This window comes from Enhydra lutris, unplaced genomic scaffold, assembly GCF_002288905.1.
Source record: "Enhydra lutris kenyoni isolate GAN:26980312 unplaced genomic scaffold, ASM228890v2 scaffoldscaffold1, whole genome shotgun sequence".
NCBI lineage: Eukaryota > Metazoa > Chordata > Mammalia > Carnivora > Mustelidae > Enhydra > Enhydra lutris.
The window spans coordinates 40,645,574-40,665,803 of record NW_019154085.1 but is presented as its reverse complement, the minus strand read 5'-3'; the positions used below and the strand labels follow the sequence as shown (position 1 = coordinate 40,665,803).

Sequence of the window (20,230 nt, the reverse complement as noted above, 5' to 3'; positions counted from 1 at the left end):
CTTTTCTGAATTCCCCTTATTCAGCTTTAGTAGGAAAAGTGAAAGATTTAACCCTCCCCATTAATAACGATCTAGCCAGGAATCATCCCATGAAATAAACACAAGCCTAGTAAAGGCAATCAGTTGTGAAGAGTAGGACAGAGCAGCAAGTCACATTTTTCTACTCTTTGATGAAAAGGAAAAGAAAATAAAGTACTCTGGAGTGCTCTAAGAGCAGTAACAGCAAAAAAAAAAAAAAAAAAAAAAAAATCAAGGACACAGAAACTTAGTAATTGTAAACTTTTGCTGTTTAGAAACTTTAGGCATTCTTAAACACTAGTCAGACCAATAGAACTTTTTTCCAACCCAGAACTGTCGTTAACACATACAGACAGCAGGAATTCTTATTTCTATAATAAAGGAATCAGATTCATCTAACCTGTAAAAATAAAGTAGTATCAAAGATTTACATGGTATGTTTTTTCCTAAGAGCTGTACATCACTTACGCAGATCACAACTCCACTACTTAAGTGAAGCTGCTCAAAGTAACAGAAGGAAGTGAGAAGATCCAGGAAAAGTCTCCCCACAGACCCAGCATGTTCCCCATCCAAGTCACAGAACTCCCAAAGTACACTATGTATATATAAGCTCTGCACCTGAAAATTAGATGTGACTTCTCTACACACACCCAAAACAACTCTGTTGATATACTAATGCTACTTAATAAATGTTTTTCACAAGTAGACAAATAAGAAATGCAATAAAAAACTTCTGTCTAGGTAGTTGAAAGCTTTTGAAAGCACTGTTCATGATTCTTTCACTTACTTCAGAGAATCACAGTTTCTACGTTAAGGATTAAGTTTTCTGCTAAGATATCACTATCCTTTCAGGAGAAGGGAGTGCAAACACAAAGAGGGGTAAGTACTGGGAGGTGGGAACAGCAGCTCTAACTCCTGGTTCTCTAGCTCCCTAACCTCGGAGCCCAGTGACGCTATCTTGGACACATGACTAGGAAGACAACGTTGGAATTAACTTTACAAGTGCTTTAGGAGGGCGCCTGGGTGGCTTAGTGGGTTAAGCCTCTGACTTCAGCTCAGGTCATGATCTCATGGTCCTGGGATAGAGTCCCGCATCGGGCTCTCTGCTCAGCAGGGAGCCTGCTTCCTTCTCTCTCTCTCTCTCTCTGCCTGCCTCTCTACCTACTTGGGATTTCTCTCTCTCTGTCAAATAAATAAATAAAATCTTAAAAAAAAAAAAAAGGGTGCTTCAGGAAACCAATATAGATAGCATGACAATCCCAACAAACTAGACAAGTAATTACTAAAAATCATAAGGCCTAGATCTATGCACGTATAAGCCTATAATACCTACTGCTAACAGTAGCCTTATAACCAAAAAAGCTGCTGTGTCTACTTTAAAGAATTTCACACCAAAATGCACTAATTGGTATCACATTGGGCTGAACCTACTGGTATCAACTAGATCAATTTTTATTTCTTAATGATCTTCCAATTTCATCCTCACAGAATCATACTACAAGATTATCACCGGAACTGATGTCTCCCTCCCCAGCAATCAATTCCTACTGAATAGCAATTATAATTCCAAGGTTATAGGCCTTCTCCACCTCCACATTCTCCCTTACTGTGTTCACAGAAAATATGCAGGATTCTTGCCCAGATGTCTGTAAACACACCCATTTCTCTCCAAATAAAAAGCAAATATATGATATGAATCATCTCTAATTTTAAAACCAACAAGTCATTCTGGAAAGTTTAGTATTCTGGGACATTTAATACTTAAATTATCTTAATTTGATGTCATAGCACATCTCACAACTGACCAATATATCACCCTGTCCCAACAAATTACTTTAGTACTGCCATTCTTGAAGAGTGCACAATACAATTATGAGATTTCTTTAATCTATAAATATTTTCCATATAATAAAATAAAATAATAATATAATATATTATTATATTATATATAAAATAAAATAATAAAATAAAAATAAAAATAAAGTCTCAGAATTATCAGCACAGTTAATACAACTTGAAGTGAGCATCTTGTCAAAAAACATTCAATAAAATCCACTATGATTTATTTGAATATATGTCTGTGAAACTCGCCCTGATATTTTAGTATGAAAAACTTTCTTTATATTCTTAACCACTTCACATCAACTTGGCTTTATGGAACTCATCTTTTAAAAGATACACCTACAGAGGGAAAGGAAAAAAACCTGTATTTTTAATAGAGTGGTTGGGGAAATAACCAGACTGAATAAATATAGTTAAAATAACGATGAAAAAGGAACTTTACACTCTATCCAAACCACCAAAGTATGACAATGTGTCAAACAGTTAAAATCAAGCTATTGTCTTAACAGGGAAAACACTGCTTTCCCAGGCAATTCATTTTCAGACAACTCTATCAGACCTTAAGATTGTGTCAAGTTTCTGCCTCCTTAAACCTGCCCTTTATATTCATACAGATCAAGTTTAATTCCTCTTTTATGATTGTTAAGTAAATATTTGCAGAGAGTAGCCCTAAAAACCCTCCTCCTCACCCCATCCTGCCCATAGTCTTGTCTGCTGTATAAACAGCCCCCCCTTCCTTCATGCATCCCCCATCACAGGAGGTCAAATGTGCCAAACATCCTACTCCAACATATGGATCCCTTCCAGGTGTGGCCCCAGTACTGCACACAATACTTAAGCTGTCCTGTGTCAACATAAAAGACAGCAGGCGTCCCTAGCGCCTGCCTCATGAGGACACTTCAGTCCTAGTAAATGCTGCGCTCGGCACCATCCTGCTGCTGGTTTAACACTAAGCCCAGAGTCAGCTGAGAAGGCTGTGCCTTTCGCCAGCAGGATGCTATGACACCATTACTCCATATCTTCATTTCTAGAGTTTATGCAAGAACTGCTTGCCATTTTCTGCTGTTAAACTTCCATCTGTTTTGTGGTTTTTTTTTTAACATTTTATTTATTTATTTGACAGACGGAGGTTACAAGTACACAGAGAGGCAGGCAGAGAGAGAGGAAGGGAAGCAGGCTCAGCGCTGAGCAGAGAGCCCAATGCGGTGCTCCATCCCAGGACCCTGGGACCATGACCCGAGCCGAAGGCAGAGGCTTTAACCCACTGAGCCACCCAGGCGCCCCTAAACTTCCATTTGATTAGACCTGATCTCTTGTTCCATCTTAATTCTGATCTCAAGTGCTACTTGTGCCACTCTACAGCTAACCCTCTAAATACCGAATGATTTGAAAATCTGATCACACACCAACACTGTCATCTAAAGAAAAGGAATATTTATATAGCACCTAGCACAAGGCCTATCACAGGAATAGGAATTCAGTAACTGTTGAACAAATAAAGAGGAGTCCATACACTCTTACTTAATCCTAAAAATTCTGTAAGGCATTCTTACCTCCATTTATTATGAGACTACTGAATATCTGAGAACTTAGATTACTGGTGATCTTCTGACCTGAAACCCTATATTCTTTAAACAACCCCTCATTATCTCTCCTATTCACTGGCAAAAGTACTGTATCAGACATGGATGGGAGCAGAAGTCCTAAAAACCGTCCCAAAATAATATTTATCCAATAATCTACAATACAAGTAAAGCCATTCAACGAACAGTAAGTTATCTACCCAGACTTCTAAATTTCGTGCTACACTCAATATAAATACAACTGACCATTCCCGACGCCAGGTTAATGAGGAATTTAAACTACCGATATGCTAAAATGAATTTTATATGAAAACAGTGATGTAAATTTGACTGTTTTAATTACTAGTGTTAAAAAAATTCACAAATCACTCTGTGATATTTACATACTTAACACATTTTTGAGAAATGTTTATACTTGTCAGATGTAATCATGCTCTAGAGAACTTTTCTGGTACTTCTGGGAATTTGGAACTTGCATGTGGTTTTTATAACTCCAACATTACTGTGAATCAGCATTTTTTTTCCTCTCAGACATTAACACCTACTGGCAGTTTGGAAGGTAGTACCTTTAATCAGTCAGAAAGCCCATCTTAACCTTTAGATTCTTTAATTCTTTAACATAAACCACAATCACTGAAATCATGTTCTCTTACTATGCATCTTTTAAGTCAGTGGCTACCTTAACTATAATTTATTTTGACTGCTCTCATCTCAAAACAAGAAAAAAAGACAAAAAGATTATACATAAAAAAAAAAAAATCAGATGAATAAAAAACGAAAGTAACTGGGATGCCTACCTAGGTGGCTCAGTCAGTTGAGCTTCTGCCTTCGGCTCAGGTCATGATCCCAGGGTCTTGGGATCACATCCCACATTGGACTCCTTGCTCAGCAGGGAGCCTGGTTCTCCCTTTGCCTACTGTTCCCCCTACTTGGTGCTCTCTCTCTATCTCTCTCTGACAAATAAGTATAATCTTAAAAATAAAAAAAAAAAAAAACTAAAGTAAGAATATTCAATGCTCTCTGATACAAAAACAAGCATTCTAGCATTTTCCTTCTCTCTTCTCACCCCGTGAGATGTATCTACATTGGAAAAAAGGAGTTAAAAGACTGAATTTCAGTTCACAAGATAGTCTTAATAAAGAATATATGCCTCACAAAGAACACACAAACTTAAAAAGTTAAACCAAGTAAATCCTAATGGTTATGTTCATCACCCCTGGTTTCATACAGAAGAGCCCTTAAATAACCATGGAAGTACAAATGCAAGTGATGCTACAACCCCATCTACTGGAGAGGTGCAGGTAACGGAGTCAATTTTCAATGAATGTATCCTTGAGCCTTGTTACCAACTATTATCAATGAAATCCAGATAAAAATACTTCAAAACAGTAAGCAAGCCTTACCTACATCTTTTCGTCCTGGTTTTTCAAAACGTCTGTCACCTCTAGAAAAGATAAAATAAGTTTTCAAACAAGACTTGAGAGTAATATATAGATTTCCCATCTATGACACCCACTGCCCTATCTTGGTCCAATAGCATTGCTTTCTTTTCCAAATTATAGAACAAATGCATGGTTACTGACTAACATTTGGAAAATACAGAAGAGCACAAAGATGAAAACAGAAATATCCACTATCTCACTTACCAAAAGCTAGCTTCTATTGACCCAGAATTGTTCTTTTTATAGAGATTTTTTTTAGATACATGATTTATTTTAGATACACGCTATACATAGTTTTATATACTGCTTTAAAAATATATTTTCCTATATCATTAAATATTTTCAAAATCATCCTAATTTTAATGATTACATAAATATTCCACTGTGTGGATGTACCATTATTTAAAACCACACTGATATTAAGCTGTCTGGCTTGTTTCTAACTACATTATAAACATCATCACAGTAGACATCTTTGTATACATAACTTTGTGCAACTGCCCTCCCTCATCCAATAGACATCACATAAAGTCATAAAGAACAGAGAAGATGCTTTGACTAACAGCAACGAACAATAAAATGTCAATTGTCAATGCCTCCAACTGAATGCTAAGCAAAGAGCAAATCTGATTAGCTATGAAATATCCATGCTGGCACTAACACATGAACCTATTTACCTAGAATGTTTCCTCCTTTAAATAAGGATCATTTATACAGCTTGATACTCAATTAACAGCATTTTTTAAATGAAACTGTGTAACTATACACAGAAGTACCTCCTCTATAGAAAGCAGAAAAACATGTTTTTTTACATCAAAGAAACCTTTATACCAAGATCTGGATCTTTTAGTTACCTTTCCTCCCAGCTCTGTGACCTATGCATTTCCCTGCCACCTCCTCGACCAAACACACCCTCTACTTCATCAAAGCTTCTTTGGTAGAAACCACATTCACCTCTGCCTCTGCCTGAAAATAAGAAAACAGAAAAAATGATACTCAGATGTCAACTTTGGAACATATTCAACACCAAAGATTAATCTCTGAAGTTCTGTCTCTACACAAAGAGAAGGTCTATATTTAAACATTTAGCAAGGCCTGATGGATCTTTACCTGAGAAACCAATAATGGCACAGAAGAGGCTACAACACAGGAGGTTGAAAGAAACAAGTTAGAAAAGGATATAAGAGTCCCAGTCCCAGGCCTGAACAAGAAACAGTATCAACATTCAGTTCTTTAACATAAAAGCTCAACAGTAAAATTCTAAAAAGATCAATAAACGATTACTACAAACTGGATATTTATTGGATTGTTTTCAACAAAACTGAAAGATTTAGAGAGCTTGCAAAGAGAGCAGATAAAAGTATAAAAGCCAAGCATAAATGGTAAAATAATTTATCTAACTCCACAGAAAGGCTAATTTCATAGGGTTTGTTACTTTGTGAACTAACCCATAAAGGATATTCCACAGCAACAAAGGCACTCTTTCCCCCTTGCTCAAATCTTCAAATAGGAAAAGTATCAGGACCAAATATGAACCAGAGGGCTGGTGAGAATGTGCCAAATGCAGGGACTGAGAGGCTCTAGGTGTTCAAGGGTAAACTGGCTTTTACTGAAGGCAATGTGGTTAGATCCATCAAAATTTAACTCAACAATTCTAACTACAACTTATCCTAACAGAAATACACAAATATGCAAATAAATATATATTAAGGAGTTTGTTGCAATGTAAAACACCAGAAACGACCTAATCAATAAATTAATTCTGATAAAATAATTTGGGAGAACACTATGAAGCCACAGAAGATAAAACGCTGACACTGAAAGAAATCTACAACGATCCTGTTGAATAACAAAAGCATGCCAAAGACCCATACTTAAATAAATAACTCCACTTGGGGCGCCTGGTTGGCTCAGTGGGTTGAAGCCTCTGCCTTCGGCTCAGATCATGGTCTCAGGGTCCTGGGATGGAGCCCCGCATCGGGCTCTCTGCTCAGCGGGGAACCTGCTTCCACCTCTCTCTGCCTGCTTCTCTGACTACTTGTAATCTCTATCAAATAAATAAAATAAAATCTTTAAAAATAAGTAAATAAATAACTCCACTTATACAAATGATAGAGCTGCAGTTAGAGTCTGGAAGAATGTACATCCAATTGCTGATGTGGGGACAGAAAGCAAATATGAACTTTTAGCTTTATACTTTCTGTGCAATGTGAGGTTTTCTCAACTAACATGCACCATTTGTATTCAACACACAGGTCAGAAAACTGGGAAAGGGTGGGGAGTTCAGGGCTGTACTTAGAGCAAATCTTAGCCATCATCCGTAGCGTGACTTCTTTAACAGTGTAAACCGACCCAAAGAAAAATGATGATGGGGGCACCTGGGTGGCTCAGTCTTTAATCATCTGCCTTCGGCTCAGGTCATGATGCCAGGGTCCTGGGATCGAGCCCCTCATTGGGCTTCCTACTCAGTGGGAAGCCTGCTTCTCCCTCTCCCACTCCCCCTGCTTGTGTTCCCTCTCTCGCTATGTCTCTCTCCGTCAAACAAGTAAATAAAATCTTTAAAAAAAAAGAAGAAAAATGGGGCGCCTGGGTGGCTCAGTGGGTTAAGCCGCTGCCTTCGGCTCAGGTCATGATCCCAGGTCCTGGGTTCAAGCCCCGCATCGGGCTTTCTGCTCAGCAGGGAGCCTGCTTCCTCCTCTCTCTCTGCCTGCCTCTCTGCCTGCTTGTGATTTCTCTCTGTCAAATAAATAAATAAAATCTTAAAAAAAAAAAAAAAAGAAGAAAAATGATGACGAATCTTGAACAAAAGCATGAATGCATTCCAAAGCTAAAAACAACTGAGTTAAATAATTATTGCAAATATCCAGCAGAATTTCTATTTCTTCCTTAAAGTTTATCAAAACCTCAGAATATAGTTGTACTTTATTCAACCTTATTACGAAACACACACAATTGTATGTGGGTAATCTTAGGAACACTGGGCACCCTTTTAAGTAATCCAGATAATCCATTTCTTCATCTATAAAATGGAAGTGAGGACTAGGCTTGACCTATAATAATCTTAAAGTTATCTTCCAGTTTTGTCAATCTAAATATACATCAACTTAAGGTTGACTCCCAGTTCCAGTACCTCTCTCCTTAGGATATGTATACATTTTATCTAAAATCCTGAAACAGTACCAAACATAACACTGTGGTGAACTCCCACAATGATGATTTTTTTAGGGTGAAAGTCCCCTCTTCTAAAGAGAACAATTTTCTCAGGTAAACCATTAAGTACATGACATCCTGAAAACGAGTTTTATTTTGGAAATTTGATTAGGAAAAACAGCCTTCAGGTTGCCAGAAAAACAAGCAAACCACAGACAAAATATTTTCTGCCAGTTTTAACTAGCATCGGTACTGGTCCTCAAGGTATCAGACTAAAGTTTTATGAGTGGGCATACAAAAATAATCAGATTCTAGAGCTCTCCAGTTTGTACAACATAAAGAACAATCTCCAAAGTACAAGGACCAAAATCATCTATAAATAAAGTTCTGATAAAGAAAAAGCAAGTATACATAACATGATAAATCTTTCACACAGCTAAGTATTTAAAGAACTACCCTATTGTCTAAGATTTCATCAGATTACTTTGGAAGAATAAAATACACTTCCTCTAAAAATATATAAACACACATCACACACCACTTCATTTTAATGCTGATGAAAACAAGTGGCTGACAGCTATGTAGATCTGCTGTATTATTAAACATCTTAACCAGATAAAATACAAAGATGACAACTTTGTTTCCTCACTCATTTGTTTGTTTAAATTTTAGTAGTTCATGATATTTAGAAGTCTAGAAGTCAGTGAATTTTCACATCAAAGTTCCTCAAGTTAAAAAGAGCCAAAATAATCATCTAATTTTAGCTCTGCCCATGCTAAACAAAGCCATAATAATCATTACTTAGCCAACAAATTAAAATTAAGTACTAAGTGAAAAAAACAAAACCAGATAATGGTCTTAGGCAATCATTAGAAAAAGAAATCACAGTTCAGACAATGGTATAGAACTGTTTTTCCCTGGGGGCGCCTGGGTGGCTCAGGTCATGATCTCAGGGTCCTGGGATCAAGCCCCACACCCGGCTCTCTGCTCAGCCTGCTTCCCCCTCTCTCTGTGCCTGTCTCTCTGCCTACTTGTGATCTCTCTGTCAAATAAATAAATAAAATCTTTTTAAAAAAACTGTTTTTCCCAAAGTCAGTTCATTCATTCAGCTAGTTTCATGCCATGTGTTCACATCAATGTCAATTAAGTCACTACTTTTGTCACAGTATCTATCTTACACATGCCCTGTTTAAATTCTGATTGCAGGATAATATGTGATAGCCCCCTACTTCAAAGAAATCACAAAACAGGGAAAAATGTATCAATCTTTGTTTCTCAACACAGAACTTTTTAAAGACTGTTTGGAGAGAGTGGTTAGTATTCGCAGCACACAAAGTTGGTGATGCCTTGAAGTTCATACCACAGCTGGCGTGGGTGCCTGGGTAGCTCAGTTTGTTAAGTAAGTAACTGCCTTCAGATAAGGTCATGATCCCAGAGTCCCGGGATGGAGTCCCACATCGGGCTCCCAGCTCCACAGGGAGTCTGCTTCTCCCTATGACCTTCTCCTCTCTCATGCTCTCTCTCAAATAAATAAATTCTTTAAAAAAAAAAAAATTTTTTTTTAAAGAATTTATTTATTTATTTGACAGAGAGGCAGGCAGAGAAAGAAAGGAGGAAGCAGGCTCTCCGCAGAGCAGAGAGCCCAATGCGGGGCTTGATTCCAAGACCCTGGGACATGACCTGAGCCAAAGGCAGAGGCTTTAACCCACTGAGCCACCCAAGCGCCCCTCTTTAAAAAAAAATTTTTTTTAAATATACAGGATCAAAAAAAAAAAAAAAACAGCGGGTTTGTGGGGCACACTTCTTGAGTAATCATCTCAGTAGGACTGATGACCCTAAAGAGCATAAGAGGCAAAACTGCCTGAGTGTGACCTCTCTTTCTGCTGCCAGCCCACCGGAGAAAGTAGCAGGCCAGAGCCATCTCCAAAACACCACCGCACCACCAAGATGCAGATCTCAGATGAATTCTGGACCAATGGAACCTAACTACATGTGGAAATCTGCATGTAGAGCTTCTGAAGTACACACACGCCTAAATCTCACCACCCCGTATTCTGTTGCAGAGGTATTTTCTAACAACTCCTCAGGTTAAAAACTGGTGTTCTAGAGACTGACAAGTTCAGAAGGAAAAACCATGACACCTTGGTAATAGTACCTGGCCTACAGGTGCAGAACTTTAATTAGCCTCTTCATTATTCACCACACCTGCAATCCCACATTCTGAATGGATGACTGAATGCAAACTCTTCACAGGAATGCATAATCTCATATAGTCTCTGTAAAGACTAGATGTAAATGACTCTATTCATAAGGCATAACTTTAAGAAAAAAGAATTTAGAGGGGTGCCTGGGTGGCTCAGTCGCTGAATATCTGCCTTTAGTTCAGGTCATGATCCCGGAGTCCTGGGATCAAGCCCTGCGCTAGCTCCCTGCTTCTCCCTCTCCCACTACATTCCCCCCTCCCTGCCACCACTAGTGTTCTCTCTTTGGCTGTGTCTCTGTCAAATAAATAAAATCTTAAAAAAAAAAAAAATTTAAATATTCCACACTCTTGAACATGTTAATCTAGGTGGTGTGGTATGTGGAGACAATGGCGTCTAATTTTGTAGATACCCAATTTTTCCACTTCTAAAGCACCTCTTCAAAAACTTAACAGGATACGTTTAGGCTACTGCTATGACTTAACCACCTTAAGAGAAAAATGCTAAATATTTATATTACAAAACATCTTTATGTTACAGAAAATCAGTGAACACGAAACAGAACAGACAGCAAAAAAAAAAGTAATATCAAAATAATAATTCTTCTGAGACAAATCTATAAAACCATAGGTTAAATAAGTGAATGCTTATTATTTCTTGCTCTACCTCTAAAAGAGCCCAAGTACTGATGAGGCAGCTTTTCCTAAAGTCTCTCTTCTGGCTGGGGATACTCCTGGCACACCGCCTTATACAGAAATCCTGTGTCATAGAGGCCTACAGGGACTTCAGTGCCTCACCAGCAGCCAAGACACTTCTGGGAGCTATGGCAAAGTGCAAGGGTCCCTGGGCATGAGGAATACGGATAAAGTTCTGCCAAAGTTAACTAGGACCATCTCAAATCCTTCACACTCAAGAATTACCCTTCTCTCCTCCAAATCAGGGGTTGTAGAACAGATACCCTGAAAAATGGTTCAGAAAACAAATGTTCAGGACACTTAGTATACAGTTAATGTCAAAAAACAGTTTTTTAAAAATCAAGTATTAAAATATGTTTAAAGTGACTTCTCTCTCCCTCTGTTATCACGTTTTCCACATGAATAAGCTCACCTCGCCCTCTTGAAGAACTTCGACCTCTAGGAGCCCCCACCACTGTTCCTCCTCCTCCTCGTCCTGTCAATCGCAGGACAGCAGCACTATTTACAGACATGGAAAAGTTTCTCTGCCAAAAAAAAGAAGAAAAGAAAAAAGAAAGAAAAAATGGATGAAACAGATCAAACCATATGTTGCTCTTCCCCGTCTCCCACTTCAACTATAAAATGGCATCTCATTAATACAAGCAATGGGAAACTGTAACTACACCACATCCCAAGATGATCCAAAACCTGATTTTACCTGTAAATCTCAAATTAACAGTTCAGATCAACAAACACAAACCACCAATGCGTTGTACTATACTAGATTCTGTGAGGAAATACTAAATAATCTCTAAATGCTCTATGTATCCAGAAACAAATGGGGTAAATATGCACTGTAATAGAGAAAAGTTAGTAAAAGAAATCCAGTTTGAAAGGATTCTTTAACTAGTGAAAGGTGGAAACAAGAGATGATCACAAGAAATATGAATCAAGAATAGCATGGTAAGGAGAAAAATCATCATTTTTGCATTATTCTGCTCACTAACATGAATTAGCAACTCCAAGTAGTATTTAACAGAACGACAAGAATCATAAATAAATAAGGGCCAAATAAGAATCTACATAAATAAGATCAACCATCTTAACGGAGCGGGGAAAGGAATGCTTGAAAAAAATGAACAAAACCCTAATCTCTCAGTCATAAGCCTGAACTTGCATCCAGAACCAATCTGGATAGGGCCAAATGCAATAAGATAGTAGTTAGTGGGAAACCTTCAAATATGAAGAGGAAGACACAAGAACACAGGAAGCCTGGGAGCCAAAAATGTTTAGCTGACACTTCTGGATAAATGGAATGCAAAGGTCTTAGGAAAAGAAGAGTAAGAAGTGATTTTTAAAATCTTAAATATGATTTATAAAAATATAAAAATCCTGGCTATTTGAAGGAAAAATCTGCAGCAGCATTTTAAACTCAGAGAATGTTGGAATATATGCTTATTTGAATACTTTCTGTACCCTTAGAATCTTACAGCCATCTGTGTAAAAATGCAGAGCTGTGGTACATGAAGAAAATGCAACTTATGCATGGCTGGAGCTAAGGGTCCTCGTGGCAGAGGGGCAAGAAGTGAGGCTTAAAAGTTGGATGGAAGGGCAGCTGGGTGGCTCAGCTGGTTAAGCATCTGATTCTTGATTTCAGCGCATGTCATGATCTCAGGGTCATAAGCAAAGTCCCAAAATCTAGATTGATATATTCTAACACTGGAAAAACAGAGTCCAGAGCTAACCGCATTATGTATGCCAGGATCCCATGCAGATGAACATATTACCAAACATGTATAAAATGCAAATGTACTTATCAATAGGATGCAGGGAAACTTGCATATGCTTTCCTATACCCTCACACAAAGTAGTTGAAAGTGCAAACTTCTATCATATCTGGAAGAAAATTTCTCAAAGTGTATTCAAATGTCTATACCCTTTGACACAATTCTCTTGTAACACATGTGAAAAATCACAAAAGCAGAAAGATCTTAAACTGCAGAATGTTTTGTAAAATCAAATTTAGGAACCACCTAAGTATCAATCAATGGGAGCTAATTTAAAAATCATGGGGTACTTGGCTGGTCAGTCCATAAGAGCATGCTACTCTTGATCTTGGGGTCATGAGTTCAAGCCCCACCTTGGGCACACACCTGACTTTCCAAAAAAAAAAAAAAAAGGCCATCTACATGTGGAATTCTATGCAGTTGTTTAAAAAATGAGGCAACTCTATTTACTGGGTTGAACTCACTAATATTCCTAATATTCAACCAAATTCTCATCCACGAAAACTGCAATTTCATATGGTCAACCAAACCAAGCACAAAGTTATAAAGCATAGCAGTAGTAAGGATCACAGAAAGGCCAGATTGTCTGAAACTGAATTGTGGTTCCTTTACTCCACTTCTCTGTGCTTATTTTCCTCATCTAGATAAAGTGAATAGGAAAAATATTTACATCTACTTCATGGGTTGGTGCCAGCACTTAACACATGATGTGACAAGTGCTTACAACAGTGTCTGACACATTAAAAGCTGAACAAGTATTTGCTATCATCTCCTCAATACATGTTTAGGTGAAAACAGTGAAATGTAGAACTATGCACACAACTATGTGTCATTTATGTTTATGCATGTATAGGAATAAATATGTAAGTAGTTGCAGAATTATTAACTATCCCTGGGAGGAAACACAAAAAAATTGAAATAGTGGCTACTCCTGAGGAACAGTAGGTAGGTAGAATCAGGGTGATTCACACAACTGCTTTTCACTATGTGTGCTTTTTGAATTTTTTATATATATACATGTATCATCTATCCAAAAATAAGTAATTTTCTTTGATGTCAAATCAATAAAATACAACAATCTAAATAAGGTAGCAGCTACATCATCCTTCTCAAACTGAGAAATATATTCAAGGGAAATGCCAAACCAAAACAGTGACAAGATGTTTAAGCATCAATTTTATTTTAAGAAAACTTTTTTCCAGGGTGCTTGGCTGGCTCAGACAAAAGAGCACATGACTCTTGATCTCAGGGGTGTGAGTTCGAGCCTCCGGTTGGGTATAGAGATCACCCAAATAAACTGAAAAAATTCTGTTTTTCTTAGTTCTATTTTATACATACATACAAGCACACACATATATAGAAAGAGCACAAAATTAACTTGCATTTTAAAGAGAAAATATCTCCTTCAGGAAACTTAATATATGCAAGAAGCTATTTTAGGTTATGAGAAATATTCACCTCCCCCATAAGGGTCATGGGGTGAAAAAATATGCAAAATTCTAGTCTTCAAATATTGAAACAATCCCTAAAGGAGTTGCCTGGTCATCCAAAGGACAAACATCAAAATGTTAATGAATCTTTTGCCAGCTTCAAACACTGCTCTACTTTAGCATTTTTTTTTAAAACATCTATTTGAGAGAGAAAGTAAGTACATGCATGCAAGTGGCGGGAGGGGCAGCTGGAGAGGGAGACAATCTCAAGAGGATTCCCCACTGAGCACAAAGCGAATCACACCTCCCATGAGACCATAACCTAACCCACCATCACGAAGTCTGAAGCTTAATCGACTGAACCACCCAGGTGCCCCTATTCCAGCATATTTTATAAACAAAGAACACCAAGTGTCAGGAAGTCCAAAATGATACATTTTTAATGAGTCCAAAAATGGACCTCATGATCTTCTGTAACTACCATAATCACAGTATCTATCCAGACCTTATTAGCCCTTTGAAATAAACCTTTCCATTATAAAAGCAGAATGAAGATTTACCTCCTTAGTCATTCCAAAGCTACTTTAGTTGTGTAGGTATTAGGGCAAACCTAACTTGACTCTTCTTCAAATTGTTAAATAAGAGTTCACAGCAGCACTCTGCTGAATAATCTCTGATTTTACAAAAAATTTGGCACTTACTAATTCTAATTTCTTAGAAGTGTTACAGGATGTTTCTGGATGAATCAATTACTCATTCTATTGATTAAAATATCTATCATGTTTTGGTAACTAGAAGCAAGTCCTTCCTACATATTAAAAAGCTTTTCTGGCCCATTTAATCTCTAAGAAGTCTAGGAAATAATTAAAAGGAAACTAAAGAGAAATTATTAAAAATATATATAAATACCTTAAAAAGTTGCAAGATAATCACGAAAGATTAGAAACTGATATACTAAGGCATTAAGTGCAATTTAAAAAATTGGGAAACAGGGGCGCCTGGGTGGTTCAGTGGGTTAAGCCGCTGCCTTCGGCTCAGGTCATGATCCCAGGGTCCTGGGATCGAGTCCCACATCGGGCTCTCTGCTCGGCAGGGAGCCTGCTTCCCTTCCTCTCTGCCTGCCTCTCTGTCTACTTGTGATCTCTGTCAAATAAATAAATAAAATTAAAAAAAAAAAAAAGATTAAAAAAAAAATTGGGAAACAGGCTAGGATTAGGGTTAGCTTACATAAATGCATACATAGACTAGAAAAAGACTAATATCCAAAGAAAAATCAACAAAGACAAGAACAAAAAAATACAAATGCAAACATCTGAAAAATGTCACTACACTGGGGAAAGAAATGCAAACTAAAACAATAGAAGAACATTTTGCCAAATTTGCGGAGAATTTTTTCAATAAAATTATTCAATGTTGGAAGTGCAGAACAATGCTTAACGTACATTATCACTTGTATAAAAGGGGGAAAACAGGGGCGCCTGGGTGGCTCAGTGGGTTGGGCCTCTGCCTTCAGCTCGGTCCTGTAATTGAGCCCAAGTTGGGTTCTCTGCTCGCCAGGGAGCCTACTTTCCCCTCTCTCCCTACCTGCCTCTCTGCCTACTTGTGATCTGTCAAATAAATAAATAAAAATCTTAAAAAAAAAAAACAATCTTAAAAATGGTTTAAAAGGGGGAAGACATATTTAATATTTCCTTGCAAAAATACATGATAAGGGCCCCTGGGTGGCTCAGTGGGTTAAGTCCCTGCCTTTGGCTCAGGTCATGATCTCAGGGTCCTGGAATTGAGCCCCACATCGGGCTCTCTGCTGAGAGGGGAGCCTGCTTCCCCCCTCTCTCTGCCTGCCTCTCTACTTGTGATCTCCCTCTCTCTGTCAAAAAATTAAATATAAAAAAAAAAAAAAACTCTTGCATCTCTTTGGTTAAATTTATTACTATGTAATTTATTATTTTTTATTATATTGTAAATGAAACTGTCTTATTCCCTTTGAGGATTGTTATTTTTAGCATATAGAAATACAACTGATTTTGGAGTGTTGAGGCTGTCTGTACCCTACAACTGTGCTAAATTCATCTACCAGTGCTAATAGTTTTTTATGTGTGGGATTTTATGTTTTGGATTTTCTAAATGTAGGGTCATGTCACCCAAAAATAGAAATAATTTCTACTTCTCTTCCTATTTGGATACCTTTTATGTCTTTTTCTCACCGAACTGCTCTGCCTAGAACTTCCAACACAATGCTGGGAATCAGTAAAGGCAAGTAACCTTTTCTTGTTCCCAATTTTAGGGGAAAAGCTTTCAGTCTTCCACAACTAAGAATGATATTAGCTGTGGGTTTTTCACAAATGCCCTTAATCATACAGATGAAGGTCCCTCAGTTCTCAGTACACTGAAGTCCCTGAGGTCTCAGTTCACTCTAAGTTTTATCAAGAAAGGTGATGAATTTTTCAAATACTTTTTCTGTATCAACTGAGATGACCAAGTGGTTTTTTTCCTTCATTCTATTAAGTGGTTTATTACAATGATTTTATGTTCTACCACCCTTGCATTTTGGGGATAAATTTCAGTTGGTCACGGTGTATAATCCTTTCAATATGCTACTGGACTCAGTCTATATTACTATATTTTCACAACTAGAGATACACAAGGAAAACAGACTACAATAAAACATACTAAACGTTAACAAGTAATTATCCCTACATGGTGAGTTTATGGGTAAGATTTTCTCCTTTATACCTTTCTGTATTTCCTACAAGTACTTTTATTTTATAAATAAATCTTTATTTTAAAGATTTCTATAATTATATAAAATATAAAGATTTCTAAAATAAAATAAAGATTTATTTATTTGAGGGTCAACTGGGTGGCTCAGTTGGTTAAGCATCTGCCTTTGGCTCTGGTCATGATCCCAGGACCTTAGAATCAAGCCCCATGTCCAGCTCTCTGCTCAGTGGGAAGCCTGCTTCTGCCTGCCACTGTGCCTGTTTGTGCTCTGTCAGTAACTAAAGTCTTTTTAAAAAAAAAATTTATTTGAGAGAGAGTATGAGTGGGAGGGGCAGAGAGAGAGAGAGAATGAATCTCAAGCAGACTCCACATTGAGCATGGAGCCCAATGCAGAGCTCAATCCCAGTACCCTGCACAACCCAGGTGCCCCTGAGTACCTTTCATTAAAAATAACAGTAAGATTTTTATTGATGTTAAGGGAAATATAAAGGAATCATAAAATCAACATGAAAGTCAAACAATCCAATAAAACAATGGACAAAGAACACTGGCAAATCAAAAACCATAATGGCAATAAGGATATGAAAAGGTGCTCAAGCTGCTAGTGACTAGTGAAATATAAAAAACAATTATCACAACCACTGTTTCAGCCAAACTTTAAAAACCAAGAGCTGGAAGGCTGCATAAAAATGAGACCTCCTGGGGCACCTGGGTGGCTCAGTTGTTAAGCGGATGCCTTTGGCTGAGGTCACGATCCCAGGATCCTGGCATTGAGCCCCGCATCGGGCTCCCTGCTCAGCAGGAAGCCAGTTTCTCCTTCTCCCACTCCCCCAGCTTGTGTTCCCTCGCTCACTGTGTCTCTGCCAAATAAATAAATAAAATCTGTAAAACAGAAAAAAAATGAGACCTCTCATATGTGGCTAGTAAGAGTGCAAAATGGCTTAAATCACTATAGAAATAAATGTAGCAATACCCATGTTACAGGGCGTCTGGGTGGCTCAGTTGGTTGAGTGACTGCCTTCGGCTCGGGTCATGATCCCACAGTCCTGGGATGAAGTCCCACATCAGGGTCCCAGCTCCATGGGGAGTCTGCCTCTCCCTCTGACCTTCTCTCCTCTCATGCTCTCTCTCACTGTCTCTCTCTCAAATAAATAAATAAAATCATAAAAAAAAAAAAAAAACACATTACATTTAAAAAAACACCAAGAACTGGGGTGCCTGGGTGGCTCAGTTGGTTGAGCCTCTATTCCTTGATTTTAGCTCAGGTTGTGATCTCAGGATGTGAGATCAAGCCCCATGTCAGGCTCAGTGTGGGGTCTGCTCAAAATTCTCTCTCCCTCTCCCTCTATCACTCCCCACAGTCACACATACTCTAAATAAAATCTTAAAAAAAAATCCAAAAACCAAAAAAACCCCACAAAGAACCAAATCCAACAAATTCAATTTCAAAACACAGGTCTAAGAATGATTACTGCAGCGTAATTGGCAACAGCAAAATTTTAAGACAACCTAAATATATAACCAGAGGAGAGTAGAAAATCTAGGGATTTTCTCACATATGGAATACTATACAGCAGGGATGAACAAAATAAAGCTATGTGTATCAAAACAGATAAATCTAAAAATCATTATTGATGGACATCTGTGTGGCTCACTCAGTTGAACTTCTGCCTCTGGGTCAGGTCATGATGCCTGGGTCCTGGGAGAGAGTCCCACATCGGGCTCCTTGCTCAGCAGGGAAACTGCTTCTCCCTCTGCCTGCTGCTCCCCCTGCTCGTGCACGTGCATACTCACTCTCTCTCTCCCTCTCTGACAAATAAATAAACCTTTAGAAAAATAAAAATCATTACTGAAAGAAAAAAACATGCTGCAGAATAAAAACTATAGTATGCCATCTTCAATATAAAATTCATAACCCTACAAGGACACCTGGCTGGCTCAGTAGGTAGAGTGAATGACTCTCCATCTCAGGCTTATAGATTCAAGCCTCATGTTGGGTGCACAGTTACTTAAAAATAAAATCTTTATGGGCACATGGCTGACTCAGCCAAAAGAGCGTGTGATTCATGATCCCAGGCTATAGGTTTGAGTCCCACACTGGATGTAGAGATTACTCAAAAAAACATCTTTAGGGGCTCCTGGGCGATTCAGTCGTTAAACGTCTACTTTCAGCTCAGGTCATGATCCCAGCTCCTGGGATCGAGCCCTTTATCAGGCTCCCTGCTCAGCGGGGAGCCTATTTCTCCCTCTCCAGCTCCCCTGTGCTTGGGTTCCCTCTCTTGCTATCTCTCTGTCACAAATAAATAAAATCTTTAAAAATAAAATAGTCTTGGGGGGCCTGGGTGGCTCAGTGGGTTAAGCCTCTGCCTTCGGCTCAGGTCATGATCTCAGGGTCCTGGGATTGAGCCCCGCATCGGGCTCTCTGCTCGGCAGGGAGCCTGCTTCTCCCTTTCTCTCTCTGCCTGCCTGTCTGTCTACTTGTGACCTCTCTCTGTCAAATAAATAAATAAAATCTTAAAAAAAAAAAATAAAAAAAATAAAATAGTCTTTAAAAAATAACAATGATAAAATCTTTTTTAAAAAATTTAAAACCCAGGCACCTGAGTGGCTCAGTAGGTTGGGCGTCTGCCTTCAGCTCAGGTCATAACCCTAGGGTCCTGGGATCAAGTCCCCCATCGGGCTCCTTGCTCAGTGGGGACTCTGCTTCTCCCTCTGCCTCTGCTGCTCCCCTTGCTTATGGTCTCTTGTGCTATCTCCCTCTCTCAAATAAAATACAATCTTAAAAAAAAAATTTATAACCCTATAAAATGAAACTTTCATGGCATATGGATATATAAACACATAATGAAAATATTAAAACACAAATGAGAAAAATAATCCAATTCAAAGTAATCTCTGGGAAGGAAAGAAGGGAGGGGTATACCCACAATATGAGAAGTCTTATTTCTTGGGGCACCTGGGTGGCTCAGTGGGTTAAAGCCTCTGCCTTCGGCTCAGGTCATGATCCCAGGGTCCTGGGATCGAGCCCCACATCGGGCTCCCTGCTCAGTAGGGAACCTGCTTCCCTTCCTCTCTCTCTGCCTGCCTCCCCTTGCTTATGGTCTCTTGTGCTATCTCCCTCTCTCAAATAAAATACAATCTTAAAAAAAAAATTTATAACCCTATAAAATGAAACTTTCATGGCATATGGATATATAAACACATAATGAAAATATTAAAACACAAATGAGAAAAATAATCCAATTCAAAGTAATCACTGGGAAGGAAAGAAGGCAGGAGAATACACACAATTTTAAGAAAAATTAAACCAGGGGCGCCTGGGTGGCTCAGTGGGTTAAAGCCTCTGCCTTCGGCTCAGGTCATGATCCCAGGGTCCTGGGAT

At 38.3% G+C, this 20,230-nt stretch overlaps 1 protein-coding gene across 3 annotated transcripts in view; it reads right to left on the bottom strand.

Annotated features, from left to right (window-relative positions):
- The window catches only part of LOC111141353 (GRB10 interacting GYF protein 2), a 149,138-nt gene that overhangs the window by 82,371 nt on the left and 46,537 nt on the right, over positions 1 to 20,230 (bottom strand). For all 3 annotated transcript variants that reach the window (XM_022493850.1, XM_022493835.1, XM_022493842.1), the window contains exons 6-8: positions 11,344 to 11,455; positions 5,740 to 5,851; positions 4,847 to 4,887 (exon numbers count right to left, since the gene is read on the bottom strand). In XM_022493850.1, the coding sequence (XP_022349558.1) occupies positions 4,847 to 4,887; positions 5,740 to 5,851; positions 11,344 to 11,455 (265 nt within the window). The remainder of the gene's footprint in view (positions 1 to 4,846; positions 4,888 to 5,739; positions 5,852 to 11,343; positions 11,456 to 20,230) is intronic.